The 19,426-nt window shown below is 40.3% G+C and overlaps 1 protein-coding gene across 3 annotated transcripts in view; it reads right to left on the reverse strand.

The window, feature by feature from the left end:
- The window catches only part of AP1G1 (adaptor-related protein complex 1, gamma 1 subunit), a 36,909-nt gene that overhangs the window by 10,129 nt on the left and 7,354 nt on the right, over positions 1-19,426 (reverse strand). For 2 of the 3 annotated variants that reach the window (XR_664075.1, XM_009335247.1), the window contains exons 4-17: positions 18,244-18,340; positions 15,874-15,950; positions 14,689-14,697; positions 11,879-11,974; positions 11,292-11,372; positions 10,943-11,041; positions 10,495-10,550; positions 9,435-9,548; positions 5,676-5,816; positions 4,963-5,017; positions 3,217-3,339; positions 2,803-2,892; positions 2,192-2,319; positions 1,451-1,555 (exon numbers count right to left, since the gene is read on the reverse strand). Coding sequence is in view for 2 of the 3 variants with exons in the window: in XM_009335247.1 (XP_009333522.1) it covers positions 1,451-1,555; positions 2,192-2,319; positions 2,803-2,892; positions 3,217-3,339; positions 4,963-5,017; positions 5,676-5,816; positions 9,435-9,548; positions 10,495-10,550; positions 10,943-11,041; positions 11,292-11,372; positions 11,879-11,974; positions 14,689-14,697; positions 15,874-15,950; positions 18,244-18,340 (1,271 nt within the window). In the remaining variant the exon portion in view is untranslated. The remainder of the gene's footprint in view (positions 1-1,450; positions 1,556-2,191; positions 2,320-2,802; positions 2,893-3,216; positions 3,340-4,962; positions 5,018-5,675; positions 5,817-9,434; positions 9,549-10,494; positions 10,551-10,942; positions 11,042-11,291; positions 11,373-11,878; positions 11,975-14,688; positions 14,698-15,873; positions 15,951-18,243; positions 18,341-19,426) is intronic. The other variant, XM_009335249.1, reaches the window with a different exon arrangement.

The following is a 19,426-nucleotide window of genomic DNA, read 5'->3' on the forward strand; positions in this document are numbered from 1 at the left end:
GTCAATAAACCCAACAATGGGCCACACTTTTGACCATGAACAAAGTCTTAATGAGCAGAAACTATTAAAATGTTGACCTTTACACTGTAATGAACACCAGAATATACGGGGGGCGGGCGGAAAATACAGATGCTCTCTTGTAAAACTGAATGAAGTTCACATATGTTTTTCTGAAGTGCAATGCTTCCCAAAACTATGAATAGCATACACTGCCATCTGATCAAAAGCCAGCTAATCGCCAGACACTGTTGTCTGCAGTGGTCAACTCAGATCAAAAGCCTCTCATGCTAGATTTTTCTCAACTCATTCATAAGGCTTCATGTGAAACCCTAGGCAGCTCACATACCCTAGCTCATTAACATGACTTTTCCAAGAACAATTTTGAGTTGCTGCATGGATCCCACGTGAGGAAAGAAAAGAGGAAATTACAAAGATGTTATGTCCTACAAATAGCTAATAGGATGGTACCTATGGAAAAAACTGATTGTAAGAGCCTTTGAAACAAGGTTTGGAGGCCCTTACAAACACAGGCCATATTTAGTCCAGTGGCACCCATTTCCTCTCTGTCCTCTCATCTAGACTTTAAAATGGATGCTCCTCCATCCAATGGAATCTTATGGAAAGTTTTCAAGGGTGGATGAAATTAATCCCCAGAAGATCTCCTCCAATCCTATGATCCTCACTGAACAGAATCTGTGGTGCTCCTATGTATCAACAATTAACTAATGTACATAGCAGATTAATGACTATTCTGCAAAGAATGACAGCTTTATTTACTGCAACAATGCAGGGTTTTAACTTTCTCATAAAGAAACAATCACTTGAGCAAAGCAATGATGAATGGGGACCTCTCAATGATAAGGTGTAAGGAGGTTAACATGCTCACAAACTGTAAAACAGGATGCCGAGTGGTGCAGTGAAATAGTATGCCTTTGCACGCAGAATTTGAGATTTTAAACAGAGTCTACGAGAAGATACAGTAAATTAAAAAGATGTTCTGAAAAACTGAAAAGTATAACAGTTGGAAAAATTACCTCAAGTTCAGAGCACAGCTTAGGAGGACAGGTCAATAGATCTCTGCATGTTTATTCCAAAGACATTTTAAAATCAGTTTGAACCTAATGACTGTGGCAACGCTAGCATGGTAAAAGCTACCTGCAGACACTTCTCAGCTAGCAAATTTAAGATTCAACACCTAGAAGTAAAAATTAGTCAAGTTCAAGCTCAAAGCAGGGCAAATTTTTTGGCAGAGAAAGTCTCTGATCACAGAACAATCTCCCAGGATACACTGAGTTCTTAAAACACTCACCCTACAAATGAGGAAGGGATTCTAGTTCCTCTGTAATCCTACCAAAATCACCAAAGCTCTCAAAGCACACAGTGTGGTACAGAGGAGATCAGAATAGATTATAATGATCCTTTTCAAACACCAAAACTCATCAGCACTTACCTCATGTGATCATATTTCTTGAAAAGTGCATTATATTCCACTGCCCTCTGCTGTAGCTCCACATCAATGCTGCTGCCATAAATGGAAACTACCTTCTTAATGCGACTGTGTGGGCAGGGGGGAAACAAAAAACAAAACAAAACAACCAAACTCACACACCATGGAATTAACAGCAATAAGCAAGGGATTAGCATGTGTCATCCAGAAGACACTATCTGGCCTCTGCTCAACAGGTGTCCTGTGTAATTAATTTAAAACAGTAATCACTGCTGTTTTCCTGGAGTATCTATGCAACATCCATTTTTGAACTGTCCCTTTACAACAGCATCAGCAGGTGATTAATATACCACCATGAGGTATATCATAAGAAAGCTCAGCTACCCACACGAAGAAGCCATCAGTAGGAAACAAGACTATTTTTCTCTCCATCATCCAAAAAAGGAACTGGAAAGAACAGCCCACTGAAAGTAAGGACTTATCTTTCCCATAAAGGAATTTTCAAGCACAGCACCATCGATTAAGTCCCTACACAGTAGAGGACATCCACAGGGAAAACAGTACAAATTAGTGGAAGTCTTCCACCCTGCAAGCAAAGGAGGACTGTAAAAGCCAACAAATAACAAGGCAACTCTTGTAAACCACAGAAGCAGAACATGTCCAAGGAATACTTCTACTGAAGATAACTGATGCCAGCTTATTTGCAACAAAGCCCTGTGCAGTACAACATCAATGAGAACTCACTTGACAGTGCAGGTGAACCTTGTGGAAAGCTTCATGATGGCAGTGAGAGCATAGCCTCGTGTAACAGATGCAGACATATTAGATATCAGGACGCTTTCTAAAATATCAAGAACTTCATCCTCTGTTACCTGAAAAGGTACAGAAAGGTTAGGCTGAGGCAGAGAGAAGCTTTGCAGCAAGCCTTCCAGGGCATACTGTAAAAACCTGTCTCTTGCTTAATGGCCACGTTGTACTTCCTCCGCAACTTTGTGAGCCTGTAGCATATCTTCAGAGTGTATAAGACAGATGCATCTAGGTGAAGATCTTATGATACTAGTTTTAAAATACAGTTCCTGTTCCACACATTGAAGAGCAGGTTTATCACCAAAATACACAGCTAAGCTAGGTTAGCACTGAAACCACACAGCTCTGCCAATTGTAGCTGCAGTCCTCACAGTGGGTGTTTATGCTGCCCATGCCTGTAGCATGGGGAGAAGATTCCTGTCCAGGGTCCATCACCATCATGGACACCAGTGCTAAGTAACCAGTGCAAGCATTGCCCTCACATAGCCAGCATCAAGCAGCGCCAGCCTCAGCCAGGTACACAGTTGTTGTTCTTTCCCAAGCTATACCTGTATAGGTTCCTCCTCTTCACACTGACCAGACACCAGAAGATCTCCGTACTCTCCTATGCACCAAGAAGCCACTTGCACCAGGGGCTGCTGTCAGAATAAGAAAAATCAGATGCCTCAGAGATAAATTGATGCCTGTATGACAAATTAAACCATCACCATTTCCCAGAGCAAGTTTAGCCCTCCTTCCAGCCAAGGAAGTTCTCCACAGCAGAAGAAACAGGAATATTTGATTCGATCAAGAATTCCGTAAGAGAATTAGAGAAAATAAAAAGAACATGAACTTATAGAAGACATGTGATCTGTCCCTTGGAGCTAGGCAGTGTGATGTTGGCTTACCTTGAGATGCTTAGTAAACATGCTTATTGCAGTACAACAAGGAAACTGAAGGTGGCTGGTCACATTTGGTATTACCTGGGAGTAATCACCAAGGATGGCTTTGTAGAGTCTCTGCACAGTGTAGGCATGCATCTCCACACTATTAGTTATTAGCTGAATCAGATTTGGAACAGCATCATCACGAACGTAACTTCCTGCCTGCAAGAACAATTGTGTATTCGAGAGACAAATAAAAGCTGTTAGGTTTCACTATCCGACTTCTCAGTAACACCCAGCATCTGCTGATATCCTTCACAAAGCCACCCAATGTGCATGGAAATAAAAATCAACTTCCTCATCCCCAAGCACTTTATGGTTGATTTTGAGCAGGCTCAGATGGGTAGAAGTTCAGGACAACACATTTTCCCAATGAACTCAGCTATACCCAGAGAAATCCATACTATAGATATCCTGAAATTGTCAAGAGGATAGAGTGTGGACGTAAGAAGCCTGTGCTACAGAAGGAACAAACAGCAACACAGAAAACCGCTTTGTTAAATGGAAGGCTTTAAGTCAAAGACACCCTGGGGGCAGAACACAGTTTATTCAATCACTCGCTCAAAGCCAGACGCTATGCCAAATAAGCACAGGACCCAGGAACTTGCCTGCATATCACTCTTTGGTTAGAGGATAGGAACACAGAGCTCAGAGAGAAAAGCCCACCTTATGGCCAGGAAAGTATGGGGGGCAACACACAATCACACAGCTTTGGCACTGAAGGGAAGATGTATATTGTTCAAAACCTGTTCTGTTTAGGCACTCCTCTGGCACTGACAGCAGAGCATGCAAAAAGAAGGAGCCCAATTAGGTCAACTAGTGAGAATCCACCTAGCCAAAAGATGGCTGATACCATCTTTCTGTGCTAGTTCTCATAAGTCTGCTAAACTGAAAAGGATGTTTATCTGTAAGAGTCTGCAGTAGGTAGTCTCATGAATACAGCTTTATAAACGGTTTCTCCAGCAGCCAAGAGAAGAAAGTTACTTTATTGAAGGAAGTAATCTGAGAGCAATTCTCACAGCCAACCTTCTAATGGAAATCAATTCTCAGTTCAGAGGAATCTACTTTTCTCTGTTTCAGGGTGGCAAAATAGCACACAAGCCAGACTCGCTTCTTGATGAACTTCTCAAGTTTGAACACTCATACTGATAAAATAAATCTCTTCCCACTCCTTTGCCTCAGGGAACACACTGCCTACCCAAGTTATCAAGACCTCTTCCCTCTGGTTTGCCAAAACACTACTCCAGTTCCACTTCAGCTATGATGTTTATAAATAAATTCATGTAGGAAAAGAGTAATAATTAAACCCAAAGAAGAAGAACTAGAAAGCTGTTGATACAGTTTCATTAAAAAAGCTTTGATAAACCCAACTTGGGATAATTCCAAGAAATTGTTTCACCCCCTTTCTCTTTGCAAGTCACTTAAGGCTGTGTTCACCCTCCCCTGAAAGCACTATATATTGGAATCACAGACAGCACAAGAGCTGTCCTAACTTAGAAGCTAATGTGATTACTGCAGTAGGAAAAAACCTCTGCTACACACTGTATTCTTGTGTGTTTCTGAAACCATAAATTTCTTCTAAAATCCACTCAGTCATATTTACTGAGTTTACATATTTCTGATTGGCTGCCTTGGGTCACTACCATGTAAGTACACTTCCTCTGTGTATTGTAGCATTTGTTAGCTACCAGCCTTTATAGCCATCTCCAACTTGATGATGAGTAACTTCCTACAGAATTAAAAAATTATTATGCAGTCACATACGAGAGAGGCAACCTCACTTACCGTTGTTAAGACTCTCATAATTGTGTCTATGTGCCAGCGTTTGGAAGGAGCATATCTGACAAAATTAAGAAAACAAGTTAGAGCAATAACTGCTAGCCTTCTACACCAGCAAGAAACCCATCATCAGAACCTCCCCATTCACTTACTTCCTGCCTCACTGTTTCCTGAGGGGAGGACACCAACAAAACACACACAAAAAACCCCCACAAAACAAAACACCACACACTTCGCATTCTTTGATTTTTTTGTATTAATGCTGATATCAGCAAGCTGAATGAATATACAAGTCTGTATAATATAGCACAGCCATACCTTGCATATACGATACTTCAAAGTCAGGCTGCTGATTATAATGGCTCAACAGTAATGAGATCATCTCACTTGTACAACTAACCAGAGAGAATGTGTGTGTGTGGAGGGGAGCCAGGGCCAGGATGTCAGCACAATACCTGTTCCAAAGTGCAGCAGAAATCAATATATACGTTTAGTGGTATGAAGTCTATCCATATGGGACACACTAGTGTGTCCCCAAGGCACTAGTGTGTCCTGTTCCTCAGAGTGGGTTAAAACTGACAAACCACACACAGACCAGCAAATGGAAAAGAGATGATCAACATATTCTCTCTTGGGGGATGAGGAACAACATGCAAAATGCTCGTAATTCTGAGGATGTACAAAAAAAAAAAATCAAAGCAAGTAAATTGACCCCATACTTTTCAGCTGCAAGAAATATTCCAGATGCACAGTCTGCCTTGAACTCTGGTTCACAGGAATCTAAGAAATACAGCAACTCCTTCATCATTCCACGGACATTGTTCCCATTAACAAGAGCAAAACTCAGTTCCATTGCACGCCTAGGGCAAGAGACAGAAAACCAATAAAGTATCTTCTAGTAAAGTAAAAAAAAAAAAGGAAAAAAACCACAAACCACCACACCACCAACCCCAAAACAAAACCCAAGTCCAGCTACTCAAATGCACTTACCTTTTAGTTAAGAAGAGAGCAATATTTATTAATCCTGCGAGAACAGCATTCCACATTAAATGTACCAGTATTTTCCTGTTAATGGGCAGACAGTAAATACCCACCACCAAAAAAACTAAGGGGGAGTGGGGATGTTCTAGAAACACTTATCCAGATGTCCTAAAGGCTAGAAATATCTTTCAGCAACCAGAGTCCATCAGCATTAAGGTCTGACTATCCAAGTATTTGTAATTGCATGCTGGTCATTTCTGACACACAACTGCAATAAGTAATCCATGCTACAACACGCTTTCTCCAGCTTCACGGATCTAGAAGAGACCTGCTTCAATCTCCATATATTAGAGATTCAAATACAGTAGAGATTTAAAATATTAACTGATAATCATTATCGTATCCTGTCAGATAGACTACGTAAGATTTCTAGAACACAAAATTACCCTGGTGGTGTTTTCAGAACCCACTCGTCACCCCCAACAAGTTGACACCACAACTAGACAGAGTACATTGACAGGTCAGAGGCTAGTCCTTAGCCCTTCTACTTGAAGCTTCTGCAGTTCATTCTAGCACAGCTCTCCCATTCTTCTGACATTTTTTGAATGAAGACTACTATCTTCAAATACAACTGATTTCTGTACAACATTGGCAATTAGTAATGTTAAAATGCATTAAAACAATGCATTAAAACAGCCTCACTAAACCACCTTGACTATTCTTTAAAATTGAGTGTTTGGTGTAATCCAGAACCCAAACCTTCAAGTTGTGTCCTCTTCATACTATCAGGAACTTTATTCTCTGCCTGTCACTGACATAGCCTACTAGAAGACAAGAAAGATCCTCATAGCACATAACAAACTTCCTCCTCCATTTCAGTTATCTTTTGAAATCATCTGGATAGTTGCTGAACTACTTCAAGTGTACAGTGATTTTGTACTGCTTGCTGTGCAACAGATTATGTCCAAAATTATGCCAGAAGGCCTAAAGTCTATTTTGTAATATATACTTTCTTCAAATTGATAAGACTTCAATGTGTCTTTAACTCCAGCAATTTTCATTAAAATCATAACATTGAGATGCATGAGTTATGCTGTCATCCTTTCATGTATTTACTGGCAACAAACCCATGAGCAGTCCCACTGATAATGTCTTGCTCCAGTGTCAAGCCTGCTAACCTATCACTACATGGACACAGTTATTTTTTCTGATCACTTAGTATTTTCCCAATATTCATGAAACAACAACTTAGACCAGGCACATTACCCAACCCAATGGTATTGGGCACAAGCTATTTGTTCTCAAGAACCTGAAAACATCTAGACAGCACTGCTTCTCAACATCTCCCTAGTTACTATTGTAATAAGAAGGATTTCTACAGAATTGTGAACTGTAAATGCGCTATTTTGCTTTTTACCCAACTAATACCCAGGGACCTAGAAAACACAGAGGTGTTCAGAATTAGGGTGGAAATACATAACTAAATTGTTACCTTTTATCATCTAGATCTGTGGCTGGTTGAAGACCTATACCATTATTAGAGTTGTTTTCATCCCTCCGATTAGTTCCCAACTCCTTACACCTAACCCTACTGGGTTACAAGTTTTCCATGTTTACGTTTAACTTTTCAGTCACATTATAGCAGATATATCAATACTGCAGGTACACAGAGGTACTCTGCAATCTTAACACCAGGCATTTATCTCAACACATATTGCTTACCTTCAATCATATTACTTGGCTCATTTCTGTCACAAAGTTCCTAATCACGTGGTTTAATTATGTCAAGCAGACAGACAAAAAGACTTGAATTAAATGGCAAAGCCATTCTGAATAATACTACATGGACCAAAGATGCGCTGCAATGGTTAAAAGACGATTAGAACAGGCCATGCTTCAGATAACCAACACCAGGTATCATGTCTTTCCCTCAAGTCCCAGTGCTTGAAACCTGCTACCTGGGGACTCTGACATCCAGTCAATATATTGCTTCAATGAAGACAGTGCATTGTCAGCAGCACGAGTGTCAGCACGGCAACATCATGCTCTGCTGATGGATCACTCAAAGGCTTCATCCTCCAACAGCACTCAGACATGAAGCTCTGTCATTTGTACCATACCTATGTTTTCCTAGCAGGCACCAATAAAGTGCTTTTGTTGCCTCCTATCCTAGCCCAATAGATGGGGCTTTGCTATTCCACAACCTAGCCTCAGGCTGGCTCTGGCAACAAACTGCAACAGCAGCCTGACTTGCTCAGCATATAAGATATAAATTTGTGTCTTGGGATAGATTGCAACTGTAAAAATAGATTACATGATACCTATTATATCTAAGTTGATAACCCAACTAAGTTTCAGAAGCGAGACAGATCCAATTTCTTTCCTATTCTGTACATATTAAACTGAACAGTGCTGTTAAAAATCTAGATCTGATTCAAAGATGGGCATAAATTTGGAGAATGCCTATCAGAATGAGTATCTAAGATGTATCTAATCAGTTTGACAACATGGAAAAAAGAGGTTGAGCAATTTTGAAAGTGTATTCATAATGTGATGAGAGCTCAATGAAATTTTTGCCTGCAGCAGACAGATTCCACAAGAAGCAACAGGGATGCAACTGTGACTATCACTGACACGTTGTATGCTGCACTGAGCTCCAACCACCAGTTATAGAAAGAATAACAATAAGGAAGAGAGTTCTGAAAGAAAGAGCAAGCAACTGACAGGCTGAAAGACTCAATTTAGAAGAGCAGTATTCCATATAGGTTGGGCAAAAGTGAGATCAAACAATTCAAGAGTATCTATGAGTGTCTGACAGAAACAGGAGAAAGTTACTATGAGTAAAAGGAACATAAGTAATGAGAAGAAACAGAGGAAGAATTTTAGACTGAGTATCAGAAAAAAGTCTTCCTGTAGTGAGAAATAAGGTTGCAAGCTCTCCCATTGCCCAGAGAAGTAGCAACATACCGCTACTTAAATGACAAATGAACACCAAAGAATGCATAACAGGACGTGGTTTGTAAGCAAGTTATTTGAACAATCAAGTAAGTCTGAATTCTACCACTGCCTAATCAAATTTAATCTAGAATACATTATTTGAATGGCTTAACACTGCTTCAAGACAACATAGCACTGCCTGTTCACCTGGGAAAGAAAAGCAATAGAGCATGTCAGAGTAGCTTTGATTAGGATCATACTTTATGGAGGCTTTCCATCTTGTTGCGAGCACACAATCTGATCTCCGTTCACTCCATTTTGGAAAAATTCAGGCAAACAAAAATATTTTTTTCCAATCCAAGATGCATAAAATGTAAAAGCAGCTTCCCAAAGAAGGTGGCTGCACATCTTCATTACCTTCTTTGAAGTATGAACCATACTATGCATTAATACTACTCTCACTTACAGTTCCCCAAGATTATTGTCATTCTCCCCTGTGCCCTGCTCACTTCCCATAGGCTGTCAACCTTGATAGTCTATTTCATTGATATTTCAATTACCTTTTAATGGAGACATCCAGATCCTTCAGGCAGTCCACAATCGTGCTTCTATGCCGCTGTACTGCATTATGGTCTGTCTGCACAGTTTTCAACAATGATGTCAAAGCTACATATCTGGGATAAGGACATATAGTAACAAATAATTGACAGTAGGCATTTAATTTCTATGCACAGACACTCACACACACACACACCCCTCCCCCCAAAACTTAGACTTATTTTGCAACAGAACAGTTGTTGTTCCTTGTACTCAGTAACAAATGGAAATCTTCCAGGGGAGTGCCTTGCCTATCTTCAAAGGTGAGTTACCATACTAAACTGTAGCATGCCTAACAACATCCTGCTGCCCGAACAAGCACCTGTCCCAATTCCTGGGCTCATGTCAGTTGTCCAGTCTTCACAAGGATTTTGAAAAGACAAGACAATTAAAGATTAGACCTCTGGAGATCGTACACTCAAACTAGTGTGACTTGCAATTCTCAAGGCTGGAGTCTTCTACCCATATCATGATTTGCAATCAAAATGCCTAGAGATGGGACTTAATTTTAGCAGTTGCAGCAATTCCATGTTCAGATTCATAGTGACCAAAGCACAACTTCTGTGTTGCCAACAGCACGCAGTTACTATCATGAGTAAAAGGAACATAACTGAAGTAATGAGAGGAAACAGAGGAAGAAGTTTAGACTGAAAAACCACAGTCTTTGCCTAATTTGTCAGATCTCCAATGCCAACTCTGATTTGAATGTCCACAGACCAGTTGGGACAAGACAGGAGATTCACAGGTTATCAGAAAAAACACTTGACTAGATTAAGAAATCACATGTTGAGAATTAGATCATATACCCAGACTCATCAACTAAGAAGGGCAGGGCCACAGTTAAGATTTTCACACAGAAAAGAACGCACCAAGAAAGAAGAAAGCTAGACAGTCTTACTAACTCCAACAACAATACTTCCCAGTATGGTCTCCTGGAAAGCTCTACCTCAGCATAATCTTTGTGTAATAGCTTCTTACACATTTTAAACTGGGTGTTGCCAAAACACACTTCATATAACTTACCTAATATTTTTGTCGTTGTTTAATAAGAAACGGCCTAGGATGTTAATGGCTAACACCTGCAGAAAGAGTTAGGGAAGGTCAGTGATCAAAAAAGGCTGCTGGTCATCTTCATTGTTTCAAGATGATTTTAAAGGCAACGTGTCAAAGCTACCATTGCAGTTCTTGGCCAAAAGCATAACATAAAGAACTCTAGAAGCTGACTAAGCAGAGGAAAAGCTAAGAGAAACACTGCACAGGCTCTCTCCTGCACTCAAGGGAACACAGTCAACAGGCAGTTTTGCTTTTTTATTTTTTAAAAAACACAAACACCAGCTACTGAAGAGGCTACAGTCTTACCCAGAGCCAGCAGAGCTATGTTTGGGTGAAACAACTTTTCTTCATGTTCTCTACACAAATTACTCTAATACAGGCCTAGGGAAAAAAAAAGGCCATAGCAGAGGCAACTTACTCGCAGTCCACTCTCAGATTTTATGTCCATAATAGTCAGCACAGTTTCATAGAGAATGGCATTTCCCACGTTTTTACTTGTTTCTGTATTAGTGGCAACCTGCAGAAAAGAAACAAAATAAGTGACTCCAATGCATCCAAAACAGACCCCCTTTGTGCTGCTCTGCAGAACAGGCAGTGAAACTAACCAATCCCTAGCAAACAAGCATCACACCTATGAACATGTGTCTCTTGCAGCAAAATTCAACCCAGAATAGTAACCAGCTGTATCCTCACCAGTGCTGCTGAATCCAAATTATTAAGAAACCAAAAGAGAAAGTTTACACTGTCATCAACCTTGCAGACCTCACCTGTGCAAGTATATCATTCATTGCTTCACTAGAATCATCATCATTTCGCCCTAGAATTCTTAGTAACCGCAGGATTCGTACCTATTTGACAAAATAAAGCAAAGAAAATCTCATTGGATGGCAGTGTTTCACATGGAGGCCATGAAATGCCCAGTACACTTCCTTAGGAGTGGCAAAGAAGCAAAACAAGCTGCTGATTTCCATTCCTAAGCAAAATACTTATCCTTAATAAGACCTTTACCAACAAGAACAGGCTTATGCTGTGCTCATTTTCTTCCCACTAGCCAGAACTGTTAAGAATACCCCCATTACCCACTAGGCACAGCCTTGCAAGACCAACACATGTTGCTGCTTCTCCCTTTTGTCACAACTTCACATAATATGACAAAGTACTACAACTGCTGTTTAAACTAAGGCAGGTGTCTTTCACTACGGTAGATAAAGAGCATTTTCACACTCAGCTCTAACAAAGACACAAAATCTTAAAATCAACACAGCTGCCCTCACGTAACCATCTCATCATACCTAAGTCTCAAAACACAGTACTAGAATTAAAGCTATCAATCATTGTTTGCATCAGTTCTCACCTGCAAAAAGGGGTCACTGATCCCAGACACATCATGCTCTGGTGAATACCCAGACATAATAAGGTTCTTCAGAATACGAACTAATTGGGGAACAAGCTGTGAAGAAGAGAGTTGTCCCATTAGGGTGTTGTTCCTTTGCCCACCCCCCCCACACCCCCCCCAGCTTTGAAGTACAGCTCCAAGAACAAATCTTGTATTTGAAAGCAAGTAAGTCTATGGATTCTTCCACAAAGTTCAACCTGCACATCTACAGCTAATTTTATATTAATACCTACAGCTTAGCTAGGGCAGAACTAGAAACAGTTAAGCTGGGACCTGAGCACCATATTGTATCTTTAAAGTACTAAATCTACCAGAGCTTGGCAGTTGAGACCTGAGAGGAAATGCCAACTTAAATTCCTCTCTTTGTGAAAAGGGGATGTGCTGGGACTATTAAAATGGTTAATTCCAGGACTTCGCTTGGGAGTTTTACATTAGCTCCTGACTCATTTTTAGCATACATCTCCATGGAAGCATCAGGCATAGCCAAGCATTTTGATCTTTTCAAGTACTGTACTGCTATGATTAGAGTAAATTATTAAGAATTCCTTCAAGTTTGACACTCCATCCAACTTAGCTTCTAGAAAGAAAAGCTTTGTGATCTGCTTCCCCTCCAAGACTTTCCAAATAGGGCAGAGAATGAGTTTCACTCCAGCCTTCCCCCAGGGCTCTATGGTTAGACGACTACTTCCCTGCTCCAGGGTCTATTCTCCTCCTCTTCATCCCAAACTTCTCGGCAAGAGCAGCAACACTAAACTGACCGAACTCTTTGCTTCACTGCTGTCAGAAGGGTTCTGCATAATAGCAGAGAAACTGATGGAAGCACTGCTACTATGCCAGATTCAGGAGCACAAAATCATATCAACTTACACTGTTCATATTTTAAAGTTTCTTTCCAACTGTGTGGGCTAAAAAACTTTCAGAAGCAGTTCAGATTCCTCAGATGTTGGTGGCACTGGTCTCCCAGTAGACATCTACCCATAGGAATACGTTATCTTTCAAGACTTGTACACAGCTTTGAAGAAATGCTACCTATTTGCAAAAGTTTGGTTCAACTCCCTCCATCTTAGGCATCTCTAGCGATGCACTTCATCTGTCAGGGCAGCTCTGAGGAACCGTAATAGAATTTCTCCATAGTATCTCACACATGCCAAGCGAGTAATCAGTTTAGGACAGAACGTGGCAAATAAGCCAATCATTAAAGCAGACAAGCTATAACAAACCTACTATTTATATCCAAAAACCTTCCTAGCAGCTATAAGTAACAAAATAGTCTTCAGGGATGAAATGGAAGCTCACTTCCAACACATCCTATGAAAAATCTTAAGGTTGAAAGACAGAAATTGGACTAATTTTCATTGAACTGTAAGAGAAAAAACACTCCTGGTGGATGACGTAGAGATGTAGATCTCTACAACCTTTATTCCTTCCATAGAAAGTTTCTTCTATTCCTGTCGGTGCTGGTATTATTAAAATAATTCAGACACTGTCTGGAGATGAGGTGACAAACTAGACAGAGGTGTTACAGTGGCTGCACTAAGTGGATTTTTCACTCCTGAAGCATGGCTAGCACCAGGACAGCATCATTCTTTCTCTCAACTCCATGTATGACAATTACAGTTTATCAAAACGTTCTCTACAAAACCCTTCCCAATGATTCACCCTTAAGACTTAAATTTTCCCGTCCTTGAGATGGGCTGCTCCTGCATTCATTTATGCCTACTATGAGTCAGGGATTGCATTCACACTAAATTTTTACCAGATCAGAGATTGCTTATAATGAAGTTGCCACTTCTGACAACATCAAATCAAGATGGTACTTCAGATTCAGGATAGATAGTAGCAGAAGGTGCCAAAGCACAGCGTGACTTACAGAGCACAACATCTGCATGTGGACATACTAAATGGGCAATGTTTTCTGGAGTAAAGTCCTGTACATTTGTGGTACAGTACAAGAAGAAAATCAGCTGAGTTTCCCCATCGTCTCTTTTTATTCCTACCTTCGCTCTTCAGGAATTACGTACTCCTCTGAAAACACGCATTTCATAAAATACACAAACAAAAGGAACTATGAATTTCCTATTATCTGCCTTAAAGAGGAAACCGAAGAATGTTGCAACGTCTTCCCTCAAGACAGAGTAACAGGCAAGTGGAGTGACCTGCTGGAGCATTCCTGGAACCCTGATTAACATTTTCTTTGCCTTCTAACATGCAAGAGTTATCAGGACTGAGGACAGGACAAACAAAGGGAAACATTGCAGCCATGGAGATTGGTTGGGGGCCACCCCCTCAATCTTCTGGAGTCAAATTACACCCACGAAAAATATCAGCAATGCAACTGTACTCAGTAGCTCTTTGCAGCACGGTAAGCCCACTTACAGGCAGCTAAGTAATTGCCTCTCCTGGTCCCTTTTGGGAATCACCCAAAGTTGCCCCATGATTCAGGCAAAACACAAAGCCCAATTTGTGATAAGAAGAAAGCCCAGGGCTACAGTATGCAAATGTACAAAAAAGTTCCCTAAAGTATTCCTCAAATGAGAGAAAGCTTGAGGAAAGCAGGCTCGTGTTTGGAGAAGGCTACAACTGAGATTCAGGGCTGTCATGGGTATAGAAGTTTAGTGACAAGACCAACACACAAAAAGCATTAGACAAGTACAGTTGATCTAAGCATGTGGCATCAATCACAAATGTGGCATTAAGAGGCACTGCCTCACAAGAGACAAACATCTACAGATTCAATGCAGGCATTGCAAAGGAGAATTAACTCTTACCTTTTCATTCTAACACACAGCAGGATTCCAAACAGACAAAAGGGACAAAACAGACAAAGCAGGCATTAGGGACAGATCAATGTTATACCATTCACAGCATAAACAACTACAAGAGATAGCTAGAAAAGAATGTACCTAGTACCTAAATTTTGTGGACTTAGCTCTTCTCTCTTTTCCCACAACTATCGTCTTAACTAAGCAATTAGTAGCAGGGATGGCTTCCTTCAAGATGACCCTAGTCCCACTTTCATTCCTTCTTTGACATATACAATCAGGGCAAAGGAAAATGCATGCCAAAACACTAAGATGCATCAGAGGATGTACTGCTTGAAATCCCTAATGATATGGACAAGCCAAGGAAGAACAGTAAACTGGGCATGCCGATAAATAAGCACCTTTAAGATTTTTCAGAGGAACAAATGGCCAGTTCTGTTCTACCAGGTTTGTTCAATTTCTCCTTCTTTGACCAAGAAGTCAGAATGACATAATCAATGCAATTTTCAGATACCCTTCTATTGGTAGTCTTTCATATGGCAATACCACCACACAGCAAATCACAGCAAACAGCATAAGGAAGTTTGTGCTGGGGGGGGGAAGCGGGGAGAGAAGCAGCAAACATTCCTAACCAGAAGAGGAAGAGTGACATTGACTCTCAAACCCTTAAGTTAAAATGGAAAACGATATAATTGGTATTTTTGACCTGAGTTTATAAAATTATGGGGCTGTGGTTAAGGCATGTTGGTATAAGCCTCAGTTTTTCATCTTTGCCTCTTTGTTTAATACATTCGTGATTCCAATGTCACTATGCAATTAGCTACAAAGAGTGGGGAAAAAACCCTAAGGGAACATCGAAGAGGACACTTTAAATCTAACTTTAGGATGAGTTTCATACTGTACAGTCTTAAGACTGATGTTTTGTAACTTACCCACTTATGGAAGGGGATTAGGGCTGGATACACACAAAATTCCCAAACAATGATTTTAAAAAAAAAATTTGATAATAAGCATCATTAAATTCTTCACCCAAATAGCTGTAAGGATTTTATTAAAAGACATGCACACTGCTTTCACTAGGAAGACTAAGAGGACACATCAGTAAAAAAAAAAACCACCACAAAAACACCCCAACCCATCACAAACAAAACTATGAATATTAACTCTGCAATATTATCAGTTCACACTTACCTTTCTAAAGTGTGCAAGCATGTCTGGGCTTCTCTCACACATCTCTGTGAGGAGGACAACTGATGTGTGAAGAACACCTAAAGGTGAGGGGGGGGGAGAAAAAAGTATCTACATTTAATATAATTTCATTGGCTCCAGACATGTGACAAAGATCATAAGGAAACAACAGGAGATCATTAAAAAAAATTCGTCTTGAATTCAACATATCTACCCCAAAATATATTTGCACTTGTAGCTGTGCCCAAGGGAAAGCAGATACCAATGTGCTCACGTCTTAAAGCTGCAACTAAAGACCAAAGGAGGAGAGAAATTAGACTGTCTGCAGAACCTTGAATACTAAACACAGTCAGATGGTAACAGACATAGTTGGACTAGATGATCTTTAAGGTCCCTTCCAACCCAAACCATTCTGTGATTCTATACAAACATAAGACTGTTGAAGGACAGTATCCATTAATTGCATTGTAGGTGTTGGGCTCCTCATGCTCCCTGATTTTCTCTTCTGATTTGGGTACCCTAGCCAACCTTATGTGACCTGAATTGGGCCTTCCTCAGAAGGTCTCAGAACTCAGTCTAGCGAAAGATTATAGTAGACTGCGTGGTCAAGCCAGTGTCTGCGCATTGGCAACCAGCTGCTGTGTGCCCTGCCTTAACAAAACCCAGTCAAAGCATCTCTGAAAATAGTTAGAAAAGGCATGTTAGTTACAAACCATTTAACTAGATGTCAATGCCAGATTACAAGGTTATATCTCACTAACAGGTTAAGCATGAAACTTCAACAATGAGCATTATTTTACATCCGCATCCAGCTGTAACACAGCAATCCTTCTCAGATGCTAACTTTTTCAGCTGTTCATTTTCTGTAGCTGTTAAGTCTGCACTGGAGAGCTCCTGACTCAGAAAGAGACTACAAACCTGCTTAATAAGTGTTTTCTACAGAGAAGATGGCATTTATATTCTACAAGCTATGCAGCTTTCTGACCTACTGCAGGTTCTATCTAAAAATCTGTTTTGAAGTACATAAATATCTATCTATAAAGCTTGTGTCACAGCTTTCTTAACACTGACACTGCTTACTTATCACTGAGACCTCCCAAGAGGCTGCTAAAAGGGTTTCATATATATGCTTCAGAGAGAGCTCAACACAAAGCCCATGGCTAAGACTGCTGGAAAGGAGATGATGATTTTTAAGGATGAGGAAAGCAGAAAAGATGATCCGGTTCTTGAATTCAGGTGAACCTAGACTCAATTCTCTGCTTGGCCAAGGCTTGAAGGGGAGTGTTCCCACCTTTAACGAGGGAACAGAACAGCTCTCATCTTTTCAGGGTTGCATAAGATAAAGACAGAGGATCTCACGCTACCAAGTTGGACCATGTAGGCATCACTTACTGACAAAGAGTCTTACAGACCATTGCCTATTTGAAGCAATGCCTGGTCTAAATGTTCTGATCATCACATTTTAAATCAAGGTAAACTAGCTGCACACACAGGAACTACATTCCACATGCAATCTGTCCTGTACCTCAAAGGTTTACAACACATGCAGCAAAAAAAAAAAAAAAAAAAAAGGAAACAATAGCTTCTCAGGAAGCTACTGTGGCCCGTTAGTACTGTTGGCGCTCACAACTACCCTGGCTTGAGACAGAACTTCTCCCTGTAATGGGTTTTCAGCACTGCAAACATCTACTGTAGAAATCCTAGTACACCCACCTATTTTCTTAAGGCACATGCTCATTGCAGATGTGCCACAGGACTAAGACTTTGGGAGGTGAGCACCAGGCTTGATACAAATTAGTCAAGGTGTTAATATTAGTATTTCTCTTTAAAAAAATTTCTAGAAGCAGTTGTGCAAGAAAAAGCATTAAAACAGAATAATCTCACAAAAGACCGTTAAAGTAAGAATCTGTTTTATGATGTAGTTCTGATGAAAAACAGCACTGAAGAAAGATTCTTTCCTGACAGTGATGTAGGTATCTCAGTCCTGGGAATGCCTGCTAAAATAATGTCAGAGAATCCTATACTGCTATGCTAACAGAAGACAAAAAAAAAAAACCTAAAAAGTGCACTTTACAGTCCTTTTAGGCAGTGTATTGGATAAAAATCACACACTTTCTCATTCTACCCACTCTGAAGTCTATCAAAAAATAGTGAAAGTGTTCCTTTTGTCACCTATGCCATGTAAAAGTCCTGCTGACTAGCAGTCATACACATCCCTTCCTTCTCAATGACATCTGCTTTCACTGCATAGAAATGGGAAGAAACATATCATACAAATAAACCTCGAGTTCCTCCCAAACAAAAGGCTTAGGTAGCAAGTGACCATCCTGTAAAGGATGGCATAGCCTTGCTAAGTAGAGTCTCAGATATTACCATGGTTCTTCTCATTCAGCAAGTTTTTGGTGGCTGGCAGGAACATCTCCATGAGTTCAGGCACCTTTCTAATGACATGAACAGCACACAATGCTGCCTGTATAGGAAAAACAGCTCTGTTAGTACATACTGTAATGACAACAATATATGCTTTGAGAACATCTAGCACAGTGGGAACTATCACAAATTTCATTATATACAAAGGCCTGGAAAGTTTGTGGCACATTTTCCCATCTCTCTATTACAAGTGATACTAGACAGCATCACAGAGAAGAGTTCAATAAAACTATGAGTGAGGAGGGGAAAAAAAGGCACTGAGCTACAAAGTAATACTTCCACTAGCAATGGTTCATTTTTACATTATTCACTTCAGAAACGATATGAACTGCAAAGCAGCTCTGCCTTTAACAGGGCTACTTCAGTCTGTCTTCCTGTTGCAAGGGAGGGGATAATGCATTGGAAGCAAATAATGAAATTTATGTCAAATTTATGGCTCATTTTCTTTCCCTTGAATATCATCTCCTTCCCCACAAAATAACTTCCTCCTGCAGCTGATGGATCCTATGAAAAACAAAAGTATACTGCAAAAAAATTGCCTACTTCTAGGTTGCAGAAGCAACAGGAGACACTATTCTTCGCAGCTGCTTGAGCATCAAGCACACTGTGGGCCTCTTCCCAGAACACAGCAATACCTCTTAGCATTGCTTTCTCCCCAGTCTCTCTCTAGATCCCGCACTAGACAAAGAAGTAACAATGCATCTCTTCCTAAATCTTACTGCTTCCCACCCTCCCCAAGACTTAACAATGAAATAAATTAAAAGAACAAGGGTGATTACACTTTGCAGATGCTATGACACACCTGCTATGTAAACAAGACAATTTATAATTGTTTGCCCATTTCTAGCCCTTAACCTTTCCATCTCACATTCTACTGTCATCATCATCAACAGAAGAGATCAAATACGTTCAAATCTTCAGATATCAGCCTGCACTGTTAATGATCAAAGTTTCTCTGGACTTATCTGAGAAGTTATAGAAATAAACCTGATGACTAGAAGTTTGGGGTTAATGTCTGTGAACAGGCAGGTGTTCACATTACCATCAATAACCTTAATGTAGAGAGTATCAAAATAGAAACAACTGCCTCACCTGTTGGAGGCTTGTCTTTTAGAGGCTTACACAC

The sequence above is a fragment of the Pygoscelis adeliae genome, unplaced genomic scaffold (assembly GCF_000699105.1).
Source record: "Pygoscelis adeliae isolate BGI_AS28 unplaced genomic scaffold, ASM69910v1 Scaffold532, whole genome shotgun sequence".
NCBI classification, from domain to species: domain Eukaryota; kingdom Metazoa; phylum Chordata; class Aves; order Sphenisciformes; family Spheniscidae; genus Pygoscelis; species Pygoscelis adeliae.